The 27,018-nt window shown below is 42.2% G+C and overlaps 6 protein-coding genes across 7 annotated transcripts; 4 read left to right on the forward strand and 2 right to left on the reverse strand.

The window, feature by feature from the left end:
• Positions 1–2,545: 2,545 nt before the first annotated feature.
• On the forward strand, positions 2,546–3,091 carry LOC311269402 (histone H3.2). The gene has a single exon (XM_084373537.1). The coding sequence runs from the start codon at positions 2,561–2,563 to the stop codon at positions 2,969–2,971; it is 411 nt and encodes a 136-aa protein (XP_084229663.1). The 5' UTR covers positions 2,546–2,560; the 3' UTR covers positions 2,972–3,091.
• A 736-nt stretch (positions 3,092–3,827) lies between these two features.
• LOC311268961 (histone H2A-like) lies at positions 3,828–4,303 on the reverse strand. Its single transcript, XM_084372945.1, has one exon. The coding sequence runs from the start codon at positions 4,287–4,289 to the stop codon at positions 3,906–3,908; it is 384 nt and encodes a 127-aa protein (XP_084229071.1). The 5' UTR covers positions 4,290–4,303; the 3' UTR covers positions 3,828–3,905.
• Positions 4,304–5,099: 796 nt separating this feature from the next.
• Positions 5,100–6,322, reverse strand: LOC311268949 (histone H2B 1/2-like). Its single transcript, XM_084372930.1, has one exon. The coding sequence runs from the start codon at positions 6,097–6,099 to the stop codon at positions 5,728–5,730; it is 372 nt and encodes a 123-aa protein (XP_084229056.1). The 5' UTR covers positions 6,100–6,322; the 3' UTR covers positions 5,100–5,727.
• Positions 6,323–7,732: 1,410 nt separating this feature from the next.
• Positions 7,733–12,085, forward strand: LOC311269280 (E3 ubiquitin-protein ligase RNF26-like). Its single transcript, XM_084373349.1, has 2 exons — positions 7,733–7,943; positions 9,113–12,085. Exon 2 carries the CDS (start codon positions 9,119–9,121, stop codon positions 10,367–10,369), a length of 1,251 nt encoding a protein of 416 aa, XP_084229475.1. The 5' UTR covers positions 7,733–7,943; positions 9,113–9,118; the 3' UTR covers positions 10,370–12,085.
• A 2,717-nt stretch (positions 12,086–14,802) lies between these two features.
• On the forward strand, positions 14,803–15,937 carry ins (preproinsulin). The gene is made up of 3 exons (XM_084373540.1): positions 14,803–14,883; positions 15,260–15,455; positions 15,565–15,937. The coding sequence occupies exons 2-3, from the start codon at positions 15,272–15,274 to the stop codon at positions 15,729–15,731; spliced, it is 351 nt and encodes a 116-aa protein (XP_084229666.1). The 5' UTR covers positions 14,803–14,883; positions 15,260–15,271; the 3' UTR covers positions 15,732–15,937.
• Positions 15,938–17,378: 1,441 nt separating this feature from the next.
• nipal4 (NIPA like domain containing 4) lies at positions 17,379–26,514 on the forward strand. Of its 2 annotated transcripts, XM_084372941.1 has the most exons (10): positions 17,379–18,007; positions 20,005–20,109; positions 21,414–21,551; positions 22,137–22,193; positions 23,145–23,235; positions 23,336–23,496; positions 23,666–23,833; positions 24,013–24,092; positions 25,252–25,464; positions 25,554–26,514. In XM_084372941.1, exons 1-10 carry the CDS (start codon positions 17,968–17,970, stop codon positions 25,758–25,760), a joined length of 1,260 nt encoding a protein of 419 aa, XP_084229067.1. In that variant the 5' UTR covers positions 17,379–17,967; the 3' UTR covers positions 25,761–26,514. The 2 variants fall into 2 exon arrangements, with proteins under 2 accessions (XP_084229067.1, XP_084229068.1); XM_084372942.1 differs by lacking the exon at positions 24,013–24,092 and having other exon boundaries at positions 25,554–25,754.
• The last annotated feature ends 504 nt before the right edge of the window (positions 26,515–27,018 follow it).

Below are 27,018 nucleotides of genomic sequence, written 5' to 3' on the forward strand. Positions count from 1 at the left end.
GCATATGCGAGCACTAAAAGTCTTCAGATGGTTCAAAATGCTGCAGCTGGAGTCTAAACACGTACAAGAAAATGTGATCATATTACACCAATCCTAGCCTCACTGCACCGGCTCCCAACACATATAAGATCAGACTTTAAGGTGCTGCTGATGACATACAAAACTGTACACGGCCTTGCCCCGTCGTACACGTCAGATCTTATTATGCCGTATACTCCAACATGTGCATTACGCTCTCAAAATTCAGGGCTCCTGATGGTTCCCAGGGTGAAGCAGAAGGGCTTTCACCTATCGGGCCCCCTTTCTCTGGAGTAACCTCCCAGCTGATATCAGACAGTCTGGCTCTATTGACGCCTTTAAATCTAAACTCAAAGCTCACTTCTTTGACTTAGCCTTTAATGAGTCCTTGACATCGACTGCTAGCTTCCTCGGTGTCTCAGTCTCAATGAGTGAACTATAGAATTAGACTCCACATTGTCCTGCCGACGAGTAATAATCTGCTTATTCTGATTAACATTGCATTTCTATAACTTTGTTTTGCTTTCTGTTCCCACAAGCTGCAAGCTGTGTCACTTTCACTCTCTATAGCTTCCTCCCCCTCTTTCTTCTCCTCCTCCTCCTCCTCCTCCTCCTCCTCCTCCTACTCTCTTTTCATTCAGGCTCCCTTCTGATGACCTCGGGGCCCCAGTCACACCCGGGCTCCGTTGGATCATTCCTCTCCTTGTTTCGCTATCTCCTTATAACTGTATTCCTGTAAATTTTGAGGCCTCCTCACTCTGATCTCTCTATCTATTACTAATTATCCTGTGTGGCCTGCCCTCTTCCAGGTCACCATGTTGGACAGGAGGTCGTGTGGCTCGGGCACCACCTGGCGATGCCTCGTCCTGCTTAGTCGTCTCCTGGATCCACACACTTTACATATATAATTTGTATCAGACTTTCTGTCAATGCAACCTGTAAACTGTGATTTGCTGTTCTTTCTGTACATGCGACATCTATTGCATGACTGTCCATCCTGGAAGAGGGATCCCTCCTCTGTGGCTCTTCCTGAGGTTTCTTCCATCGTCGTTTTTTTTCCCATCAAGATGGCAAGTTTTTCCTCACTCGAATCGAGGGTCTAAGGATAGAGGATGTCGTTCACTGTACAGACTGTAAAGCCCATTGAGGCAATGTGATTGTGATTTTGGGCTATATAAATAAAATTTGATTTGATTTGATTTGATTTGACAGCTGCAGAGTCAATTGACCCGGGTGTTAGTGCAGAATTTACACACTCCCATTGCACAAAAAGCCTGATCTTAGTGGGTTTAAGTGGGATTTTTGACCAGTAGAAAAGAGGTAAAATACTAGTCGTTTTATTGAAATCTCGCCTCCCTTCATTGACTTTAAATAAAACACAGAATCCATTTCTAAATGTTATTATTCACACACAAAGCACAGCCTGGCCTGGCTCTCCTGTGTTCAGACAGAATATCTGATCCCTTTTTCTCTTGGTTGTCAACTCTGACAATCTGATCTGGGCCTCTATCTGATTTCATTCAGTTCTGTTCTTGATTAAATCGCCTACAGAATGGACGGTTAAAGCACTGGACTTGTTTATGTGTGGCTTCATTAATTCAGACAGACTGCATGTTAACATCAGCTCTAGCCAGCAGTTCTCGTGGTCTGTGTTGCACTCAACTCGCTCCCTGGAACAACAAAACTAGAAACAACAAACCTATTTCTAAGTGCTTAATAGTTTTAGTTAGAGCTGAAGAAGCCTCATGGATGAGGTGACAACCTTTCCCAGTCTATCAGACCTGACAAATCTGTAATTTGTTTCTAAAGGTAAGCGTTTTAATAAATAAAAATAAATGTGTCTGTGTGTATTTTGTCTTTGCTATATCTTTGTGCCTCATGCTTGTTTTGGTGCATGTATGTACCCTATGCTATTATTAATTTTATTCTTATAGTACTGAGGCAGACTACCTAACCACATTTACTGGTACGAACCTGCAGAAAGACTTGACAATGTACAGACTGACGGCAGGTTGGTGACAGAGGAGGGCAGATAGCCAGCGGGCCATGCTGCCCTGAGATGACAGGAAGTGAAGAGGGGGCTGTAAAAACAGGAATTTTACCTTCTAATAAATGTCAATATTACAGAAATATTAGAAGGGGATTCTTTCCAAAATTAGATAAAAATGACATTACCCCTCACCCTAATAACTATCTTGTAATATCCCTTTTTTATTTTAGCAATGTCATACCAATAAAATGTATTAAATTGAAATATATGTTCAGGATTCATATTTGACAATGGGGGATATAAATAATGTTGAAGACGTTATTAACTTCAGTACCTCAAAGACACATTTCTAACATTTCCTGTCAGGTCAGTCGTTAACAGTCGCTGTGTCGGATTGGTTAGTTTGAATGTTTCTCTCCAATAGTTGATCAGCTGCAGCGCGGGAGTCGCTCTGTGCTGACGTCACTCCAGCGGTGTCTTTATAAAGCCGCTGTTGGCCGTCAGTCTGCATCGATTCTTGATCTGTAACACAGAGAAGACAGTTGAGTTAAGATGGCAAGAACCAAGCAGACAGCCCGTAAATCCACCGGAGGCAAAGCCCCCAGGAAGCAGCTGGCCACCAAGGCTGCCCGTAAGAGCGCCCCGGCCACCGGCGGAGTCAAGAAGCCCCATCGTTACAGGCCCGGTACCGTGGCTCTCAGGGAGATCCGTCGCTACCAGAAGTCCACCGAGCTGCTCATCCGCAAGCTGCCCTTCCAGCGCCTGGTCAGGGAGATCGCTCAGGACTTCAAGACCGACCTGCGCTTCCAGAGCTCCGCCGTCATGGCGCTGCAGGAGTCCAGCGAGGCTTACCTGGTCGGCCTGTTCGAGGACACCAACCTGTGCGCCATCCACGCCAAGAGGGTCACCATCATGCCCAAAGACATCCAGCTGGCCCGCCGCATCCGTGGAGAGAGAGCTTAAACTCAGCCCACACCTGTTTAACAACACAACGGCTCTTTTAAGAGCCACACACCTGCACTGTGAGAGTAACATGTCCGAAACAACCACATCAACAATGAGTGCTAAACATCAATGAAAATATCAAACACTTATGTTCCCTCTGTGGTTATATTACCAGCTCCTTCTACAATAGGAACGTCACAGAATGGCGGGAATAATCAGTAGGTCTGTTTAAACTGGAACATCTATATAAAATAATTGCAAGATATGATAAACTGTAAGAAGAGTAACATGCTCTGGCGTTGGTCGGCATAAAGTTCAGTAACATTTGCAAACATCTCAAAGAAACTCAATCTAGTCCAGAACTCTGTGGCCCTCATGAATAACCTTAGTAACAACTTGTACCTGTTAAGTCAGTTGAAGATTTCTCTTTTACTAAATTAATAAATATAATGAAAATAACCTTATTCTGAGGTTTTTGACTAAAATGTTTTTCCTAGTCTGACCTACATCGTCTTGCTCAATATACGTCACCAACATGGCCGCCAACTCGGCTCAAAATTCATGTCTTGTGAATTTAACATTAATAATAATATTAATAAGTATATAAAAATGTTCTGCCCATCAGTGTCAGTTTGTTGCAGGATGTGGATCTTTACCTGTCTCAACACAGACCCCCTCAGCAAATATCATTTAATATAGTTGAATTAAAATCCTGTCCACTCTTAACCGGTCTATAACAGTCTTACAGTGTCTACAAAACTGTTAATCGTCTGTTGGCTCTTCAAGTCAAAATGTTTATTATAGTTTAGCATTTGATGTTTCTAGATATAATTCTGCACAGTATTATGATTTCAGTCTATAGTGAAGAATGGTGTGAAGGAATGTCGTCTTTAGTTTCAGGTGGGTGGCTCTTAAAAGAGCCGTTGTGTTGGTTGAAGCCGGGTTCACGTCTTTACTTCTTGGAGGCCTTCTCGGTCTTCTTGGGCAGCAGGACGGCCTGGATGTTGGGCAGCACACCACCCTGGGCGATGGTCACTCCACCGAGCAGCTTGTTCAGCTCCTCGTCGTTGCGGACAGCCAGCTGCAGGTGACGGGGGATGATCCTGGTCTTCTTGTTGTCGCGGGCAGCGTTTCCAGCCAGCTCCAGGATCTCAGCGGTCAGGTACTCCAGCACGGCTGCCAGGTAGACGGGGGCGCCGGCACCGACACGCTGGGCGTAGTTGCCCTTTCTCAGGAGCCTGTGGACACGACCGACTGGGAACTGGAGTCCGGCACGAGAGGAACGAGTCTTCGCCTTCGCCCTGGTCTTTCCTCCTTTACCACCGCGTCCAGACATCTTCAGAGATTATTATTTTCTAAGGTTCAGAGAGAATAATGCCGCTTAGTCGCCGAAACCGCTTATATAAAGAAACCAAGCTGCGCTCTGATTGGCTATATTGAGCGTTACTATGGTCGTCCAATCAGAATGGAGCTGGTGTGAAGTTCCGGTATTAACCACATAGTTTCCGTTTTGTACTGCCTTGAATTTCAAAATAAAACGTGGAAGGAGATTGAACCGGAACTGTGATCAATTCCATCAAGTGTTGATCAAGCTACGTTATTAAGAAGGGCTTACTGTACATGTCAGTGAATGATAATTACACTACTCAACATGAGGGATATTGGGATATGAGTGCATATATATACGTATGCAATTAGAGTCGATTTAGATTATAATTTAGGGATCAAAAATATTCACGAAACAAAAATTCAGATATATCACAGAATAAACAATCACGTGTAACACTAAAATATCCCAATATCCCTGACTAATTTTGAGTTTACTGTCTGGTAAGTACTGGTTTATTGCGTTTACCTGTTCAACAATTTAAAATCTGTATATTTCACTTATATTTAATACTCTTATTGTCCTAAACAGCCAATCCAGCTCTTGATAGTATCTGTATCTGTACGACACAATATCTGAGATAAGACCAGCCATGTTTGTGTTTTGAATTGTGGGACATGTAATGATGTATTTTAAGTGGTAGAACACAATGTGTGCATATCTTCAGCCGGTGTCTGTGACCACATACAGTCAGACATTTAACTGAAAACCAATTAAAAAGAAACATTGACTTAGAGAAGAAGCAGCCAGAAGTGCAAAAATGCTAACAAAGTCAAGACTCTTTATTATACCACTTTGACAAATGTATTACTAAAACTTTCCTGGAGTACAGTTACCTTACCAAGTCTGAGTAAATATAAGTATAAACAAATAATATATATAGAAATTAATAAATGGAGACAAGAATAAACAAAGGCACTCATGGATGGAACAAACATATCTGAATTAGGTTAAAAAGCCTTTATTAGAAACCAATAACCTTCATACCAGCTGAATGTTGTGTGGTCCGTTTGTTGGATGACATCACAGTATATTTAAAACGTGTGTGTGTGGTCAACAGAGGGATCCCTCTCCTCTCCCCAGATATACAGAAGTCATCACCAGAAATAAATATACACAATAAAGTTTACAAATGTAAAATATTAAAACATGAGAAAAAAAAAAAAAAAAAAAAAAAAAAAGGCAGATCACTTCCGGAAAAATCCTACGTATCATACCGTGAGTCAGCAGGTTTTATAAGCTGCTCCGGAAGATAAAATGTCGACAAGAAACGTCTGTTAACATGTCGGACTCTTGTGTTACCAGGATGACATTAAGGAAACAGCTCTTTGAAGTGTCGCAGTGTGTGGCCCTGAAAAGGACCTTTGTGTTGATGGTATCAGCGGATTTACTTGGAGCTGGTGTACTTGGTCACGGCCTTGGTGCCCTCAGACACGGCGTGCTTGGCCAGCTCCCCGGGCAGCAGCAGGCGGACGGCGGTCTGGATCTCCCTGGAGGTGATGGTGGAGCGCTTGTTGTAGTGGGCCAGACGGGAGGCCTCACCGGCGATGCGCTCGAAGATGTCGCTCACGAAGGAGTTCATGATGCCCATCGCCTTGGAGGAGATACCGGTGTCGGGGTGGACCTGCTTCAGCACCTTGTACACGTAGATGGCGTAGCTCTCCTTCCTGGTCCTGCGCCTCTTCTTGCCGGTCTTGCTCACGGCCTTGGAGACGGCCTTCTTAGAGCCTTTCTTCGCTGCTTTGGGTGGTTCAGGCATTTTCAGTCTTTCGTTTCAGTTTCCTTCAACGATCACTTCCTGGGGGACAGACTAGTGTACTTATATAAGCTCTATGCAAATACAACTGTGCTATCCCTCGTACATTATTGGCTGAAGATAGTCGCGACTGAGCATGCGCTTCATGGCTGCAAAGTCATGTAAGACAAGCATTTCCGGTTTGCCCCATGGGACCTTATTCCATAAAACTTTATATGGTGGTGAATCAAGAGAGAGGGATTATGTTTTGATCCTGTATGAACTGTGTCATGAATCACACATATGATGTTTGTCAATTTAATCATTTTTCATCTTGAGAGTCACAGTTCGTCATAAAACTAATGAAATATACGACTGAACAGACCTAATTGTAAAGACTACACAGCCAACTGTCGCGTTAGTGGCGTCGTCTAAAAACTAGTAAACGACTTTGTGGACAAATAATGAGGTATATTCATATAAGACATTTGCCGAATAAATAAGAATGCCCAAATAGTTGAGGCTTTCTTATGGGCCGCGGTTCAGAGTTTCTCATATCTCAACAACTAACTATATTAAATGATATTTTAAAGGGAGTCTGGTGACCTCCCTTAAAAAAAAGGACGCACTTTAGGCAAAGAGGCAGATGCTGTGACAAACTGACACTTTTTATAAGGAAAGAAACATCATAATGTATTGCAATTAATGCTGAATTTACAAGAAGACATTGATTATTTAAAATTTGTTGCAGGAAAGTTTCACAAAGTTTGTTATGTTCCTCCTCACTTTCACCTCTTAAAATGATGCGATTTGTTAAGGGAGTCTGGTAATACTGTGGTCACTGGTTCAATAGTTGGTTGAAGGAACTGACCAACTCTCCTTTCACATAACTGAAGTTGTCAATATGAGCAGATTTATCGTGCTTTTCATCTTTTTTACTACCTTTTCTGGGCCCAGTTGGTGACGTGTGTTGATATTTTAGGTTATTTACAACAAACTGAGACTTTATTCACTTGAAAACTGATCTTTTACATTGGCTAACATCATATGTGTGAGTCATGACACAATTCAAGCTGGATCAATAAATTATTTATCTCTCTTTATTCACTAACATGCAACGTTTTTCTGAAATAAGGTCCCATGGGGTCCACCGGAAGTCACACTGTGCAAGTAAAAGTACCAACACCACACTGTGAAAATACTTCATTATAAACAGTCCTGCAATTAAATGTTAATAAAAATAAAATAATTAAAAAAATAGCATCATGAAAATACTAAAAGTATTAAAGTACTCTGCAATAATATATAAGGAGGATTTATTGTTGACGTTGTGGAACTACTTTGTTTAAGACTGCAGCTAATGGCTATGTTTATAATGGATTAATCTGCTGATTATTATATATTATATTATATTATTATATATATTTTCTTTTGATTGTTTGGTTTGTAAACACTTCTCAAAACAGTGAGAAATGTCAATCACAGGTTCTCATAGTTCAAAGTAAACAGTTACTTGTTTTGTCCAACAAGAAGTGCAAAATATAAGATGTAAAAAAATAAAAAATAAATAAATAAAATACAATAATTGAAACATTTAGCTGGGACCATGAAATCTTCCATATATTCATCATATATTTTGTATGTAAATGATCTAAATTTGTAAAGTAACAAGTACCTACAGCTGTCAGATAACTGCAGTACAGATTCGGGACAGTAGTTGGCGGTATACGCACTTTACATCCGTTTGCGATCCGCCAATAAACGCAGCGAAGAAGAAGTTAACAGCAACACACTGAAACATCATGGCAACACTTGAAGTTTTCTTCACACGCACCAGCGGTTAAACCTTTCCACGCCATGTTGTCACGGTGAGTAATGTGCACTTAAAAACGGCCACCGACCGATTCTCCCCCGAAAGCTTCTTGTTGTTTTAGATATTATTTATTTGTTGGCTAGCTGATGCTAATGGGTGTGGTCTGCTCGGTAACGGTAGCAACGTAAGGTTAGCATGATGTTGCTGCTAATGACTGCTGCTTAAGATATAAAGGTTTAATATGTGCAGAAATTAATGTGCTAGTTCGGAAACCGACGTTTGTGAAGGTTAGTAGGACTCGGGCTGTCTATCCACAGATGACTCCACTCGCGTTTGCTAGTAGCTAAAGCTTCTAGCTTTAAATACCAAACTCCCTTTAAAAATATGTACATTTTTAAGTTTCCAAGTCTACACAAACGTGACAAGGATGACTTTAATACTTTTCACGATTAACAGGAGCCTCTATTAAATTCGGCATACATTATATACACAGCAAGACTCAATTAGACTGATTTTCAGCTTAAATGAGTTGTTTGCATGTCATTTATCCTCACAATCTGTCCACTAAAATATACCACCAATTTGACTTCAGTTCAGTGAGCATGTCAGTAGCATTTACAGGCTTTTACTTTCACTTTGTGATCTTTGCTCAACACAGTTTGAATGAACTGATGTTTACAATGAATGAACTGATGTTGACAATGAATGAACTGATGTTGACAATGGAAGCTGTCAACATGTACTACTTCTCAAGCCTGTTAATGTTTAGACACTTCTTCAGTTAGGACACATGTAGATATTGAACATGTGTGCATCATTTAAATGTGGAAGTATGTGGAAAATCCTGGGCTTTTGTTGCACTTAATATACCTCTTTCTGTCTCCCTATTTCTGTCTTCACCTAAGAACTCATGCGACAATGATCCATGCAGGGCAGTTGCTATGTCTTTACTTTAGCTACAGCTTAGGGTTTAAGATGGGTTCAAATGTGTGCTGTCTCGAATAAAATCCAATTTCAATGTGATAGAAAGGTGCAGATAAACCTTTCCCAAGCTGCTGTGTCCTGTAGAAATCACCTAAATGCCACCAGAGGTCATTGCAGAGTCAGATATGATTTTCATCCACTCTAAATAATTCAAATTCAAAGAGAATTAAATATATTTTTCCCGGCTTAAATAATGTATGTTGTCTGGTGCAGCTCTAACTCCACTTCTCTCCTCTGCAGCCTAATATGGATGGAGTGAACATCGTCGTTCTTGCTGTTGGAAGATGTCTGGACGCCTGCTGCCTGCTGCTCGACCTGGTCATCAGGGCGTTCAGCTGGCTGCTCCGCTTCCTGTCCAGCATGGGCGCGTCCCTCCACAACACGCTGGTCGTGCTGAGCGGATCCACTCTGGTTGAATACTGGAACTTTGCTGTTTTCTCGTTCCTCACAGCCAGCGAGGCTTTCTCCAGCGCAGCCTGTGGAGCTGTGCACATTGTGGAGGGCTGGCTGCAGACACTGGGAGGAGTGTTTGAGAGTTTCAAGATGGTGGGACACCTCTCCTGTCATGTTGCGTGGCGCATCAAGGACGTGCTGCACCGCGGGCTGATTTCAGGGAGCTGCATCCTGCGTCAGACGTGCGAAGGTCTCTGCATCGCGCTCAGCCTCGTCCTCTACTTTGTCAACACGGTGGTCAACATCGTCCTCATCAGCATGCAGAACTGTCTGTCTGTGCTGGCGGGTGTCTGGGAGGTGGTGGCGGATCCCGTGCACAAAGTTGTGGAGCTGGCTCTGACTCTGCTCACCTTCCTCTACAGCTGTCTGGTCGGTGCCTCTGTGCTGCTGTGGACGCCCTGCCAGCTGCTTCTGGACTTCCTGGGAGGACTGGGACGTGTCTTCTTCACGGTTTTCATGGTGGACTCACACGGCCTGCTCATCACAGCGGTTATCGTCTCAGTGGCTGTGCTGTTACTGAACCCCAGGCTTCCTGTCCTCGCCAGACAGCTGAGTCTTTATTTGGCGAACGCGCTGCCAAGAGCTCGTGCTGTGCAGAGGATACAGGAACAAGCTCCAGCCAATCAGGAGGTCGACACCAGGACAGCACAGGAACTGAGTACAACAAGGTTGCAGCACACAGATGCTTTAATCACTGAGACCGACCCGCCGTCAGCAAATGAGCCGAGGCCACCAGACTCTCAGCAGGGCCGCAAGTCGGTGGGCAGCAGCAGGGCGAGAACATCCCGACCGAACCCCAACCCGACAGAGGGCGACAGCCCCCCGACTGATGGAGAGCTGCTCCGCCTGCTGAAGGAGCAGGAGGAGAGGAAGAAGTGTGTCATCTGTCAGGACTTGAGCAAGACAGTGCTCCTGCTGCCCTGCCGTCACCTCTGTCTCTGCCGGCACTGCGCCGACATCCTGACCCAACGGCGACACGCCCAGCAGCGCTGCTGTCCGCTCTGCAGGCAGCCGATCACACAGACCATGGACGTCTTCCTCTGACGGGCGATGGACCAGAGAACCACAAACTGCAGCACAAGTCAAATAAAGGAGCTATAGGCACTTTTTCTGTAAATGTATTAATTATGAGAAGGAACAGTTCACCCAAACATGAACATTCAGTCATTATCTCCTCCCTCCCATGCTGATGGAAAGTCCACAAAACATTTCTGGAGCTTCACAGCAAAACAGAGTTGCAGCATTCTCTTAAACAACGAAGTAGCTGATGACTTGTTTTAAAACGGAAAAACCAACCATAAAAACATGAAATGGCTCCGTACAGCTCGTCCAGTGAAATCAAAGTCTTCAGAAGCACCAAGATCCCAAATTGATTTGTTATTTAAACCCTTTTATGAGCCAAAATCTTTCTGTTGATGTTAAGCTAAAAGTATTAGTGTACATGAGCTCGACTGCACATTGAGGGTGTTAACAACATCTCTTCAAATCAATTTGGGATCTTGGGGCTTCTGGAGACTTGGATTACAACAGACGAGCTGTATGGAGCCATTTTTATTTTTTATTTCTTCTTTTTTTAATGTTTTTTTACGTTTTAAATCAGGTCCCCAGCCACTTCAGTTGTTTAGGAGAATGCTGTTTTGCTGTGACGCTCCAGAAATTTTTTGCGGTCTATGAAACGTCACCTGACTTTTCATCAGCATGGAGGGAGGAGATAATGACTGAATGTTAGTTTTTGGGTGAACGGTTCCTTTAAAACTTTTTGAGCCGATCTGTATGTGTGGAATCGAATCTCGCAAAGTGCCAACTACTGGTATGTTTATTTATTTGTTTATGTTTATTTACTCTTTGGCCCAATATTTTCTAATACAAGCCAGGAGACTCCTCTAATTTAACAGTATTTGTGCGTCCTGCTTTTAACACTTGAAATTATAAATATATTCATCTTATTTATGTTTGCCATCAACTTTAAGATGCCAAAACAAGAAGAAGGACTTAAATGAAGTGTGGACGCTCATTTCACAACAGCTGAAGTGATCGGCTGCTGATTATTAACACTGGATCGATACAGCTGAGGATTTGTGCCAAATACTTTGCGACTGCTACGATTGTTTTTGCACTTCTGTAAGTTTGTCTAAGTTATTTATATTCTGAACATTTATTTATTCAAACTTGTCAAATATGTTAAAGAATGAATATCTGCTCTGGATGTTGGACTTTGTGTTCTTGGTGAAAGAAATCCTTAAAAAGCTGGAGTTTAACCTTCATTCCTTTTTATTTATTCCTTATTTTGTTCTCATTCCCACAAATTTACAAATATCCTTCATGTGTTCTCAAACTTTTCAGCTTTTCCATTCCAATATTTTGAGAAAATGTCCAACTGGAACTTTTTCTTGTGATGAAGGTGAAAGATTTATAATTGACTCAAGTTACTGGAAGTCATGTCTTGGTATTTATTCCATAATTGTCAATAAACACATTGGCTGATTGGAAACTGAAAGATTTCTTAATATTCTTTTATTCAGCCTGTGTGGTGGTATTTTCTTTTTATTGTACGTACAGGAAACATTTTTGTATTTTTTTGTTTTTGTACTTGTGTTTCTTTTTTCTCTTCTGCTCCCAACTGAACTTAAATTATTATTATTATTAAACAGACAGCGGCAGAGACAATGAGGAAACGATGCCAACATGGACAAAACACAAGGGTTCATGTTTTTTGAGCAGTGTTGAATTAAAGAAAAATAAAACGCATTTGAAATTGAATCATGTTATTTGTCTTTATTTTATTTATTTTAGACATCATGCGCTGTGCAGGAAGAGGTTCAGGGCCACTGCGAAAAAAATATTGAGTGAATATTCTGAGAATAAAGTCAGATCTTTATATTTATTCACATTAAACTCACTGATTTCCACTCATTTTGAGTCTTCTTCAGTGAGATTGAATGCAACATAATCAAAACAACATTCAGGAAAATAAGGTAAATATTCAAATAAAACATTGACAGAAGAAAATAACACAAAGAAGTACAACATATGAAGGTAATTAGTAGTGACATTAACAAAATAAAGTAAAAGCTGCACAAAATGTATGAAAGGTGTAAGTTTATGACAGCGTTCGAGTTAGGTGGCATCCAAGTAACGTCAATACACCAGACTCCCTTTACAAATAGAGTGATTTTAAGAGTTGTTGAATCAATACTTTCACCACCTGTCGGCAAAACGTAGATTAAGCTAACGCACTTTAAACAACATATTCATACATAAAACCTGCCTCTACAAAGGACAACATATACTGTATATGTTGTTCTGTTCAGTAGCAGGTTCTGTATTTATAAAATTTCAGTGCATAATGTCGAAAATAAATAAAATAAAAACAACACGATTCAATTTAAAAATGTATGAATTTCTTAATTATTCGTTTCACCACTGCTCAAAAGACATGAACCCCTGTGCTTTGTCGATGTTTGTTTCCTCAAGTTTGTTTTTGTAAGTTCTTGTCAAAAAAGCCAAATTATATTGAACATTATTTCAATTATTAAAGCAATAAAAGGAGAAAACATCCAAGGCCGTGAATACTGTTGGTAGGCACTGTCAGTATGGTATACACTCGACAACAATATGTCTTTTAGAAAATGCATAACCTTTGTTTTCCATTTGAAGTAAAAGATCTGAGACTTTCTGAGAAATTAGTTATTTCTCTCCAATCCTGAGCTAAAATATTTTAAAAATGGGAGTGAAAACAAAAGTTTTGTGTTTGTATTTTTGTTTAAGTTACCTTTATACTAACCTGCAATTTTCAAATAAGGAAAAAAAACAAACATTTTTTGTTTTCCAGTCAGTGAGAGGCAGCAGATGGTTTCTGGTAGATGTTTGAAGTGGAGACATCCCCACTCTGATTCTGAGAAGCTATCAGCAGCGCCTCATTCAGCGTCATCGTGGTGACGCTCCTCACGGTTAGTTGAGTTTGTGACAAACAAGCTGCAAGAAGAGCTCCGTCAGCAGGACTCACATTAAACAGTGATGGAAGGAGGCTCAGGCTCGTGGTGTCTGCGTGGTCAGGACCTCCATCACAGGGTGATGTGGAAGAAGCACTCAGATCTTGTACTTGTTCTTCTAAAAGTAGTAATACCACATTATAGATATACTCAGTTAACGTGATAGATTTACATTTGGACAAGCAGCTTTCTCCATTAAAGGTTGTCAACTCTGCAACACATCACCAACTGAAATCAAACTTATTTCAGATATAAAAATGCGGCCACCTCTTCCAAGCTTGTGTGTTTTTTTCGTCTGAACGGACGCAGTTTTCGGCACAATCTCCTCCGAGTCCTAACACTGACAACTACACTGTGTCTATGAGCTAAAAGAGACATAATGTCTTTGTTACTGAAGCCGATTCTGATGAACAGTTTCACCAATTCATCTACACAAGGCATTTTGCTGAGGCAGTCATATGTGCTGTTTGATGCAACAGAAGGTCGACTTTTATCTTGAAATGTCAACTTTATTTTCGACATTTCAACTTTTTTCTTCTCAATAGTTTTAAGGAGACTTTGAGAAATCCAACCTGAAGAAATGTACATTTTCGTGATGCTTCTGGTGATTGGGTTGACCACATCTGGCAGTAATGGATCAGCATGATTATTAATTTCATGTGTTTGTGACACCTGATGATGAAAGTTCGCTCTTGACTATTTATTTCAGCAGCCCCAGACGATCCTGCTGTGAGGCAGAAGAGATGGTGGTGGAGTCACAGCTGTTTCAAAGTGCGTTTCAACATTTATAAGAGTGAAATCCCCATATATTTTCACACTTCCAGCTGCGTTTGTGGTGACAGAACCAGAAATGTTAACAGAACATAAGCACAGCATTGTAAGGACATAAAACTGAAAGTTGAACCAAAAGAAATGTAAAGTTTCAACATCCCTGATTTGCAGAAACAAACCTTGCCAATGTTTATTCTTTATTGCGATTGAGTTGAGTCATTAAGAGTCGTGTTTCTGTCTCTTTTAGCTCTGTTTTTGGTCTCCACCACCTCCTGAGGGAAATATCAGCAGCTTGTCTCTAACTGCGTCTGTTTTTATACAGCTTTTCCTTGAAAAAAGTTGAGTCCAGACAGATAAACGAAGAGTTGAAACTCGCATTGAGGCTCCGTAAAGACGAGATTCTCTTCAGAGACAATTTTCAGCGCTTCACAGTAATCTGATCTCAGCACCTGTCGGTCTGCTGAGCTCATCAGAAGCAGCAGGAGGCTGATTGACGATCAATATTTGTCTACGAGGTGATCAGATCATGTCGGATCATTAGCTCTGTTTGTTTTACTAAGTGATGCGACCGCTCAATCAGAAGCAACCGAGTCACTTATTGTGTGCTGACTAAACTGTTTACACACACACACACACACACAGAGCGGTGGGCGTGTCCAGGTGGAGGTGATGGAGTATAAAAGGAGCGGAGGCCTTCTGATCGTCCTCACACCAACCAGCCTTCAGCTAATCAGCTCCTGCTCCTCCTCTTCATCACAGTCACCTCGTCCATCTCCTCCTCCTCCAGCTCTATAGGTGAGTGTTTCTCCTCCTTCTTCCTCCTCGTCTGACTCTACAGGTAAGTTTTTATCCTCCTCCTCCTCTTGCTCATCTTTCCATACTTCTACTTCCTCACCCTTATCCTCCTCTTCCTCGCCTGTCTACTCTGCCATTTTCTCCTCCTCTGACAACTTTTACTTTTCCTCCTCCATCTACTTCTTCTTCTCCACCAAATATCAAAGGTGGGCTCTCCTCCTCAACTACTCATCATCTGTTTTCTCCTCCTTCTCCTTCCTCTATTAACTCCTCCACCTTCTCTTCTTCTTCCTGAACTGCTCCTGTATCTGTACTCTCCATCTCTTCATCCTTCCTTTCTCACTCTATCGTCTGTTGTCTATGTTTGTGTGTTCAGCTCTCGTCCAGTATGGCGGCTCTGTGGCTCCAGTCTGTCTCTCTTCTGGTCTTACTGGTCGTGTCATGGCCGGGCTCCCAGGCCGTCGCGCCCCCACAGCACCTGTGCGGCTCTCACCTGGTCGACGCTCTTTACCTGGTCTGCGGGGACAGAGGCTTCTTCTACAACCCCAAGAGAGACGTCGACCCTCTGATGGGTGAGGCCTCCGACTAAAACACCTTCACAGCATCACTAAACACACCACAGACACTCAGCATTGGTGTTGATGTTAATGTATGATGATGACTTCCTGTTTGTCCTGTCAGGTTTCCTCCCACCTAAAGCAGGCGGAGCCGGGGCGGCGGGCGGCGACAACGAGGTGGCAGAGTTCGCCTTCAAGGACCAGATGGAGATGATGGTGAAGCGAGGCATCGTGGAGCAGTGCTGCCACCGACCCTGCAACATCTTCGACCTGCAGAACTACTGCAACTGAACGGTGCTTAGCCTGGCTGTGGTTAGCCTAGCCCAGCTTAGCATGGCTTAGCTTCTTGGCTAACTTAGCCTGAACCCCCTCCATCACCCCCTCCCCTCCCCAGAAGAGCGGCAGCGCTGTCCTCTCTCTGTAAAACCAACCGCTGTCAAATGAAGTGCTGAGAAAATGGATGAAATTATTTTTCCTAGAAAATAAAGTTTTGTGAATTGAGAGAAATCAAATGTTTGGTGACTTTTTTTCTTCTGTCATGTTGGATGATTCATGAAGCACAAGTAAAGGTGCAACCACGAGCAGTTTAAATAAAAGTGATGAACAGCAACATCCAGACACATTCAGGGTGTTTTCCAGTTTTTCCTTTTGAATAAGTTTGCAAAACAAAATGTCTGCAACATAACAAAGTGTGAAAAAAGTGACGGGGCCTGAATACTTCCTGATGTATATCTAAATAAATATGATAAAGCTTTTCATAAAACAACCGTACAAAGTTTAGGATTTAAAACCAACTCATTTCTAACACTTGTTATTAGGATTAAAATCCTATATTCTGATATATTTTCATGTTCTTTCGAGTGTATATGGAGTTTGTAGCAGGTAAAAACTCCATCACAGACAAAACAGATACTAAATTGAAACTAGGAGAGGATTAGATGGTTAAAGTCCATGTTTCAAGTTTGTCGCCCTTCCTCTAACACATTAATAACACTCTTTATCAACAGTGTCAGCATCACATTACTGTTTAGTGTTTATGGTTTATTAATGTAAACTTCTGTATGATCCAGAGGAGACGGGGACAAGTCTGAAATACACTGCATTTTCAAAGTAGCTGCCAGTCCAAGCCTGTTCTGTGTTCTTCATGCTGCTGAGTGCACATTGTGCACAGAAGCACAGCACACATGTGGCGTGGTGCAACATATTATACTACATCATAAAAACCCAGAACAACTAGAAGAAGAAAAAGAAGAAGACGAAGAAGAAGAAGAAGAAGAAGAAGAAGAAGAAGAAGCAGAAGAACTAGAAGAAGAAGAAGAAGAAGAAGCAGAAGAAGAAGAAGAAGAAGCAGAAGACGACGAAGAAGAAGAAGAAGAGGAAGAACTAGAAGAAGAAGAAGAAGAAGAAGCAGAAGAAGAAGAAGAAGCAGAAGAACTAGAAGAAGAAGCAGAAGAAGAAGAAGAAGAAGAAGCAGAAGAAGAAGAAGAAGAAGCAGAAGAACTAGAAGAAGAAGAAGAAGCAGGAGAACTAGAAGAAAAAGAAGCAGAAGAAGAAGAAGAAGAAGAAGAAGAAGAAGAAGAACTAGAACTAGAAGCAGAAGAAGAAGAGGAAGAAGAAGAAGAAGAACTAGAACTAGAAGCAGAAGAAGAAGAGGAAGAAGAAGCAGAAGAAGAAGAAGCAGAAGAAGAAGCAGAAGAAGAAGAGGAAGAAGAAGAAGAAGAAGAAGAAGAACTAGAACTAGAAGCAGAAGAAGAAGAGGAAGAAGAAGCAGAAGAAGAAGAAGAAGAAGAAGAAGAAGCAGAAGAAGAAGCAGAAGAAGAAGAGGAAGAAGAAGAAGAAGAAGAAGAAGAAGAAGAACTAGAACTAGAAGCAGAAGAAGAAGAGGAAGAAGAAGAAGCAGAAGAAGAAGAAGAAGAAGAAGAAGCAGAAGAAGAAGAAGAAGTCTGCAGTGTTTTATCAGATCCGCCACGAGGGGGCAGAGTCGGTGCACCAGCGAGGAAGAATCAACACGACAGGTGAGTTTGTGTTTTCACCTCTCTGAGCTTCTACCAGAGGAAACGCGTCGGGATGAAGTTCAGCTGTAATGAACCTCACAGCGTCTCTAATCGTCCCTGTGGTGGAGGAAGTACTCGTGCAGGTGAAGTAACGGAGTACTGAGTCTTTTTAAGGTGAGTATACTGGACATTTCCCTCTTGTAGCTCCTTTGTTTGAGCTGCTAGACGGGAAAGTTGATACACCTGCTGGGCCCGGTGTGGCTCGGCTCGGCACGTCCCGGCGGGGCGGGGTCAGGTGTCGTGTTGTCTTCCTCCTCCACCTCCACCTCTTTCAGTCGGTGTCGTCCGTGAAGTCACGCTCACCTGTTAAATCCCAGAGAGGAGCTGCTGGCAGGTGAACTGCAGATGTACCTGGAGAGATAACCAGGTGCTGCTCGGACATTTTGGAGGATCCTCCTTCTTCTTCTTCATCGATGAGGAGACGCTGACTGAAGACCCAGCTCGTGTTTCTGTTTCCTCAACGAATCAACACGATGCGAGATGTTCAGCTGAGTAATGAGACGTGCAGGAACGGTGAGATGAACCTCCAACAGCCCTCTTATTTAGGATTTATGCAGAAACATGGAGGGAGATGTTTAGAGATGTTTAGGACTACACATCTGTTGATCTTCTCTGTCTCTGGAGTCCCTCCTCGTATTTATCTCACCAATATAAAGACAAAGTGCTGTTGGTAAGGACAACAACACAAGACAGTAATGTAAATATGCTGCTCTAAAGACCTGCATCTACTCTTGGACAACATGTCCCTCTTAATTTTAGCTGAGAACATCTTAAGATAAATAATTAAAGCTGCAAACATTAATCGATTAACTGTCAAATCCTAAATTAATCTTCAACTATTTTGATAATCGATTAACCGGTTTCATTGTCAAAATTCCAGCTTCTTAAATATGAAAACACTAAATTAATGAGGGATATTTCAGTGTTTCACTTGACTGTTTATTCTGTGACGTCTCCAAATTTTAATGTTGTGTTTTATGATTATTTTTGGGGACCAAAAATAATGCGACACATTTAATTTGACCTTTCATTGCATATTAATACACGTGCATATATGCACCCATATCCCAATATGCCTAACTAATGTTGAGAAGTGTATTTTGGTGTCTCTACTCCTCTTTAACTGTGTTCACATGGATCCTGATATTCGATCAGAATTGAAATGCTGATCATAAAATTATAATCTGGATTGCCAGGAAAATATTAACGCCTAATAACCACGTTATAATCGTTTTGGAGTTGAAGTGGGACAATTTTGTCAGATATTTCTGAGTTTTGTCTACAGCAGACTTTGAAAACGTCCGGTCAGGATGATGTAACAACACCGTTATCACAGATTTAACAAGAAAATGTTTAAATAAAAGGTGAATTTTATCGGTCAGTGTTCAGATACTGTAAAACTACTCACAAAGTCTTGGTTGAGTGAGAGGAGATATTATAAGACAGTATTTCAATAAAAATGAGATATTCAGATCAATAATAATGACCTAATGGATATTTTGTGCCACCATTTTTAAATGTAAATGAATATAATGCTTTATTTTACAGGCTTTTAATTTCCTGGTAAAATCTCTAATTGTCTAATAAATACTCATTATGAGGAAAATATAAATGTTTTTGAAGAAAAAGCTCCATTAAACACACGTAAATATTAATTTATGATAAGAAACTTTATTCTTTATGTTTGTTAAGTTGTACCAAATTAACTTTAGAGGCAACTGGACCGGTTTCTTGTGAGCTCTGAGTTTCAGAGTCGCTAGGGCGACTTGTGGGTCGCTGGTCAAACCGGCCTTCATGTGGGTTGCTAGGGCCAGGTGAGCCCAGGTGTGAATGGTTGTTCAGTACAGTATTGTAGGTGGGTGATAAGACAACATATCGAGAGTTAAGGTTTAATAAACGCTGAGAGTAATCCAAACTGTTGCACAGTCGGTGTTAATACAGTCTCTCTGTAGTGAGGCCTCAGTGTTGACAGTGTAAATATTGAACTGCCTGGTTATGCTGAGCCCTCTCCCGTCCTCATGTTACTCCTAATCTGCACAGTGGTCAAACCAGTATGACACCAACGGGTTCAAAGAGAGAAGAAACACCGTCGGCAAACACTCGGGAAACTCATCCGTCTGAGGAAGATTCCTGCACTGAACGACAGCTCCGGGTCGTCTATCAGAATCTGACGGGCTGAAAGATTATTGATACGACGGAAAACATTTTTTGTAGGACTGATAATCTCCAGTTGAAGCCCTAATTCCCATCAGCCTCAGCTGACCCTTGTGTTTTGTGCTAATTAGCAAATTAGCTAACACACAAAAACTATCTGATCAAGCATGAGACAGTTTGTGACTCTCGCTGCTGCTCAACGTTTCAGCACAACGCATTCAATTATTGATGTTTGAGACCCTGAACTGTTTCATGTGTGTATTTATACATTTCTAAATCTGTTGTTAAAAGAGGAAACGATAAGAAAAGTTTCAAACACAGAATATCAAAGCTAACTTTCTGCTCTCCGTCTGCAGGCTCTGAGGTCCGGCTGTGGTGCGGCCCTCACTCTGCAGTGTGTCTGATCCCTGGAGATCAAACGCTGCACTACATGCCCCTGGACAACAGCACTCACTCAGCAGGTACACAACCACACACACACACACCCACACCCACACATACCTCTTACATACCTGAGGGGTCTCTGTTTGTGTGTAAACGTCCTGTGTTTATTAGTTGTTTCGAGAGTGGAAACACCCAGAACAACTTTCTAGGGCGTCTGACTCTCCTGTATTTAGTCAGTCAGCATCAAATGTCACACACCATTTGATTCAGGAGAAAAATGTGGATCTGGTGCGTTTCCATAAACTGTTTTGAGGGAAGGAACTGGGCTACGTAATGTGTAATTTCATCAGAGGATGATGCGATGTAGGCTACGTGGCAGCACCACGCGTCGATGTGGAACGCAAAGGCTAGAGGTAAAGAGAGAAAATGGAGAGAGGTCTTCAGGAAGTGCTTTCGATAGGGCTATGGATAAGTTGTAGTTGTTCTTGCATGTCAGCTAGCATTGACCATGTTGCATGCTGAGATGACGAAGAAATGCAGTGATTATAATGCATGCAGCAAGGGCGGGAACAGCTGATCAGTCATGTGAGTTGAATGACTGTGAACGTCTTCAGACAGACTCACTCCTGTCCCACGCTGACGTCGTCTCGCCTCCGTTGCGGCTCTGTTACTTCCTCCGCAGACTATGGTCGCAAGATTCCCGCCATGTGAAAGGAGCTGCAGTGATTTCTCTCACCGATGAGCTCCACCGCCGATTCAACATGCTCAGTCGACCGAAAAGCCGCTGACAAGGGCCGACTAGTTCTTGTTGTTGTGATATAATTTCAGGGAAGCTTTGCCAACACGACGAGTGTGAAAGTGTTTTATATCTTGAAGTTCATCTCGTTTTTAGTTAGTTCTGTATTCTGTGCTGTGAGACAATAAAGAGGGAACAGACTGATAACAATCGCCGATAAACATCAGGAGTGGGTGAAAGCGAGTTGGGAATGTAAATGCGACTCTAAGAGGAACTTTATTGTTCATTACAGTGTATCTGGAGGGCAGGTCATGTTCACATGGAGCTCAGCAGAGAACAAAGAGAGGAAAATAAGACACGGTGTGATTTATGTGATCTGTCAAAAAATCTGCAATCGCTTCTGGGTTCACTTCTGACTTCGTAGCCACAAATCAGATGGAAACAAAACACATGAGAACCTGTAGATTTATACTTTCATGTGAAAAACATGACACGTCCACCAGCATGACTCAGCAAATCAGTCTGATTGGTCAGTTTGTTATCAGGATATCTTTTATTCTCAGGTAAGTCATTAAACACACACGCTGCAGGTACACACCCGGAAAAACACACACTCAGCTGAATACTGTACGTGTTTGTCTCCAGATCTGCAAACAAACGGACCCTACAAGCTGTGGCTGGGCCTGACGCTGGCCCTGCTGTCCGCCTTCCTGATTGGTGGGAGCGTCATCCTAAAGAAGAAAGCTCTGCTCCGATTGGCCAGCAACGGTCACACCAGAGCAGGTCAGCAGAGAATAAAACGTTTTTAATGTGTGTTGTAAAAATGATCAAAGTGTGCGGGGCGCAGAAACTAAAAGCAGTTTTCCCAAATGTAGTGTTTGCACGTTGGACATTAGCCTTATCTTTATAAGTTTTGTACAATTCAGTGGTTTAAAAAGTGGTGTGAGAGGCCCGGAGGGAAGAAAAGTTAGAGATAAAGACAGTTTGGACTTTTGATTTCAGCCTCTGTGTTATGAAACATGTGGTCAAATAGAAAGTTGCTCAACAAACCGGTTTTTACAGTTTTTTTCTGTTTTTTTCACCTGACCGGGCTCAGAGAGAACAGGAAACTAAATCCAAAGACTTGAGTTACAAACAGCCGTGGACTCAGGATCTTAAAACTTAATAATCTCACTTTGTAAAGGTGTTTTTATTATGCTCATATTTAGCTGAATGTTTAGTTTTAGCTGAAATAATCAGTGTTATCTCACATTCAGGGCATAATAATCTCTTTATCTGAAGATACATTTTCCTGTCACTTGCTAAAATCATAAAGAAGTGTGACTCTGTGTTTGTATAAAGTATCACACTGTGTGTCTGTGTTTGTAGGGGATGGAGGTCACGGCTACCTGAAGGACTGGCTGTGGTGGGGAGGCCTGTTAACCAGTAAGAGTTTATTAGTTTTATTTGTATTTATTTCATTTTTTACAGTGGAAACTATGGAGGCCGTGGCAGCAAACCACACAGTAGCCACGTCTCCATCGAAACATGGCACACATTTTGAACACTTTTCAATAAATTCCTCCCAAAAAAAAAGTAAATTAATGTTTGTTGCCGTCCACTCCGGCTTTATAAACATTTGACGGCATGGTGGGCAAAAGAGACAGAAAAAAGTGGTGACCCCCGGCCTTTGAAGCTTTGAAGTCATAAAGTCCTAAATTGTGTCCTCGATAATTTATATTCCTTTAGTCTGTAAGGGACGGCACGGCACAGCAGTGCAGTGGTTAGCGCTGCTGCACCACAGCAAGAAGACTGGGCAGGGTCTTTCCCACAATCCAAACACATGCAAATGTTCGGTTAATCAGTGACTCTTGATTGTCTGAATGGTTGTTTGTCCCCGTATGTGAGTCCTGTGATGAACCGGCGACTTGTCCAGGTTGTATGTCGCCCAATGTCCGCTGGGATCGGCTCCAGCCCCCCCCGCCCTTGACCCTGACAAGGATGAGTGGTTTTGCCAGGATAAAGAAATTATATATTTTATAAAAAAAGAGGAAATAATATGACGCTCTTCTATTTTAAAACACCCAGTCGGACTTCTGCGGTTATTTTGTTGTAACGCATCACTCTGCACAGACTGTGATTCTGTAAAACAACTTATTACTTTCAAATGATAGTCACCAGTGGAGGTAACTTGCTCCACACTGATACTAAACTAGGCTAAAACCACACCTGCACCTTTTGAACTGATATCCATCTTCTCATCTGACTGACTGTTATTTGTTCTACATTTGAATTTAAAAGACCTGTTTGTGGTTCAGCATGATTGCGGATGTTATCAGCAGTCGCATGATGTTTTCATTTTAATGCGGTTCACTCAGCATTGTTCTCCGTCTGCAGTGGGAGCAGGAGAGGTCTGTAACTTTGCCGCCTACATGTTTGCTCCGGCCACGCTGGTGACGCCGCTGGGCGCTCTGAGTGTCCTCATCAGGTAGCTTCAGTTTAACCTCAAGTTATCAGCACAGGAGTAGTTTTATTCGTCTCTGCTGTTGAGGATTGTTTGATAAATTGATCGTGTGTGTGTGTTTCAGTGCAGTTCTGTCCTCCCACCTGTTGGGGGAGGTGTTGAACGTGGTGGGGAAGCTCGGCTGTTTTCTGTGCGTGCTGGGAAGCATCTTGTTGGTAATCCACGCGCCACAGGAACAGGAAGTGACATCACTACGGGACATGACCAACAAGCTGCTGGAGCCTGGTGAGTAGGCGGTTCACCCGCTGACTGACGACTTCCTGCGGTGGCCGATTTATTACGTTAGATTTTCAGTACTGACTCTGTCTCCTGTGTGTGTGTGTGTGTGTGTGTGTGTGTGTGTGTGTGTGTGTGTGTGTGTGTGTGTGTGTGTGTGTGTGTGTGTGTGTGTTAGGGTTCCTGGTCTACATGTCGCTGGTGTTGGTTCTGTGTGCGGCTCTCGTTCTGTACTTCTCTCCTCGGTTCGGTCACTCCAACATCCTCATCTACATCAGCATCTGCTCGCTGCTCGGAGCCTTCACCGTCTCCTCCGTGAAGGGCCTCGCCATCGCCATCAACACTGGTGAGAGACCCGATACTTCCCCATGTTTCTATACATTTAAAACAATTAATACAGATTCGTTACTGCAGTTGAGTTGCATTGTGGGTGATGTAGGCATTGGGTTTTGACAAGGAAGATGGAATAAAAATGACGATGCCTCGATGCAGGACTCTTAATATTCACTTTCTCTCTTTGTGTAGTGATGTACGATATTTCAGTGCTTGCTAATCCTCTCACCTGGATCCTGCTGCTCACTCTCATCGTCTCCATAGTAACACAGGTGAGCCGTAAACTTCCCCTTCTTTGAGGTTTCTTATAAGTTGCCGCGTTCCCGCAGCTTATTACGGCTCAGCTCAGCTCAACTCGACACACTTCTCACACCAGGTACTTGATTTCGTTTTCCGATGCAGCTGGTACCCCCTTTATCATGAGCACTATAGCTTGTTAGCAGCCACGTGATCCAGATGAAGGCGTACAAGAGTCTTGAGGCTTATAACTGTTTCTGTATTTCTGTAGATTTTAGCCAGATATATAAAGTTAAGTAGCAAAATGATTGCAGCCTTATCTTTCAAGAAGTGGTCGCTGCATGCACGAGCATTGTCTGACTCCACTTCTCCAGACTTTAGACAGAGGTTTTTAATCCATGTCTGCGACCGTTTCTCCATGAGTTTTTTAAACTTCTCGCCTACTTTCAGGACTCGAAGGTAGCTCTTTGACCGGTTGGCACAGTCGCAAACAGCACAAAACATTTTTAAAGAGCTTCTCCGTGCAGAAATCACTTCTCCAGTTCTTCATGGTGACATGATATCATGTGCAAACAACCTGTAGTTCAAGAACGCAAAACTTTCCAAAGTCCACTTGGACTGACGGATGAAGTGACACTTCATATGTTGAGTAATGGACAAAAATGTATTGTGAGGTCACATGATGCCCACTCGTCTTTCTAAGAGAGAAAATAAACTCCTGAAGCAACAGAGAGCTGTTTGTGTTTCCCACTTATTGAAGTGCTCTGGTGGCGTGCTTTCCCCTGGAAGTTGTATAAAAACTGTAATATAACTTGTTTTTAAGGAACTGAAGAACAAATGCCTCACTGCTTCCTATAGAGTACTTCACATGATAATTATGACATTTTGGACAAATGTCTAGTTAGATGAAAAGATGAAGTGATGGCATTTTGTATCCAAAAGGTCAAATATCATCTTCACTGTGACATTTGACAGGTGTGTGGAGGGATCGTAGTTAAAAATCTGGGTTAAGTGAATAAAGAAAAACTACGGTCGGTGTCCAGTAGTGTTTTCATGATTCTCAAATTTCTATCTGCGATAAAATACCTTGAAATAAGAGAGTGAGAAAGCACAGCTGGAACCAGTGTATCTATACTGTGGAAAATAAGTACTGAAACAGTTTCAAATACTAAAGTGCCTTCCTGCCGCTCACAGGTGAACTACCTCAACAAGTCCCTGGACACCTTCAACACCCTGCTGGTCTACCCAATCTACTACGTCCTCTTCACCTCCGTGGTTCTGTCCACCTCCATCATCCTCTTCCAGGAGTGGAGGAGCATGAGGCCTGTGGACGTGGTCACGACGCTGGGAGCCTTCCTGGTCATCGTGGTGGGCGTGGCCATGCTCCACCTCTTCAAAGAGCTGCAGGTTGGTGGTCCCTCCCCTCTGCATTAATGCGTCTTTATGGCTAACATTAAGAAAAGGTCTAGTGGAAAACCTGCTTCGATGTCTTTCAGGTGACGATGAAGGAGCTGACCAGTCAGCTGGCTCAGCCGGTGGAGAGGGAGGGGCTCACAGAGGAGATTTCAGCCAATGGACGAGCAGGAGGAGATGGAGGATGGAGGAATAAAAAAGAGGATAAATACGGACTGATGGACAACGTGGTGATAGAGAGTCTTCCTCCCATGAGAGAGGAGGGACCGAGAGTCTTCATCATCAGCTGAGAGAGACAGAAGGAGAGCAGAGACACAGGTGTGTGTTTCCTGTCTGGACTCGCTCTGACTGATGTTATAAACCTTGTGCACCTTTTTAAAGGTCCGGGCTTTTAGTTCAACAGCGTTTCAGTTCATCGACGAGGTCCAACTGCTTTCACACACAACAAATCACCTTCACCTGAACGTGTCGTCCAGGTGTTGGACTGAAATCTGAGGGAAACTCTCGAACACTTAATCACCTCAAGCCACTTTAGCAGATTGGATAACTTACAGAAATCAAAAAAAGCTGTGAATCCATCCAAAGAGCATTAAAGACAGATTTCAATTGACAATTAAACAACTACAAAGAGACGCAAAACAACCACAAAGACACGCAATGACTACAAAGAGATGCAAAACGTCAACACAGAAATGCACAGACACAATGACTGAAAAGAGACACAGTATGACTACAAAGAGACAAAAGATGACTACAAAGATAAACAAAATGAGTACAAATGGATGCAAAGCGACTACAAAGAGACATAAAATGATTACAAAGAGACAAACTATTACTACAAAGAGATATCACTACAAAGATACTGACACGACTACAAAGAGACATAATAAATACAAAGAGGCACATTCACTTAAAACAAATGAAAGTGACTACAGAGAGAATTAAAAAGATTCACAAAACTGCAGAGAAACTGCAAACAGATGCAACATGAGTGAATTCATACGACTACAAAGATACACTAAACAACTACAGAGAGAAAGAAAATGATTACAAAGAGACGCAAAATGGCCACAAAGACATAAATGCACAAAACGAGATGCACAAAACGACTACAGAGAAACAAACTGACAGAAAAGATGGATGGTGACTACAAAGAGACATAAAAAGACGACAGTGAGATCTGAGACAATGAAAGAGTATTAAATTAAGTGAGGATGTTATCCAGGATGGAGCCTCTGTCCATCATTATCAAAAACAAGGAGATGCTCTGCTACACCTTCAATGTACTGTTTCCTTTTTCCTCTTGAAGGTGGTGAGGAAATGAAAATGTTTTTCTGTGAAAACATCAGTTTCACTCACCATCACTAACTTTATAACCAGCTTTCTGTATTTGAGAGGGTATTTTCTGAATGTAGGACTTTAGAAATATAGCTTGTTTTTTGCACAGGATGTCTTGTCAACAAATCTCATGGGGGAAAAAACAAACAAACCCAACAATGTGTTTGTGTGTCTCTCAGCACTGCAGCTGATAATCATGTCTGATAATGT

This window comes from Pagrus pagrus (assembly GCF_965226575.1).
Source record: "Pagrus pagrus genome assembly, chromosome: 14".
NCBI classification, from domain to species: domain Eukaryota; kingdom Metazoa; phylum Chordata; class Actinopteri; order Spariformes; family Sparidae; genus Pagrus; species Pagrus pagrus.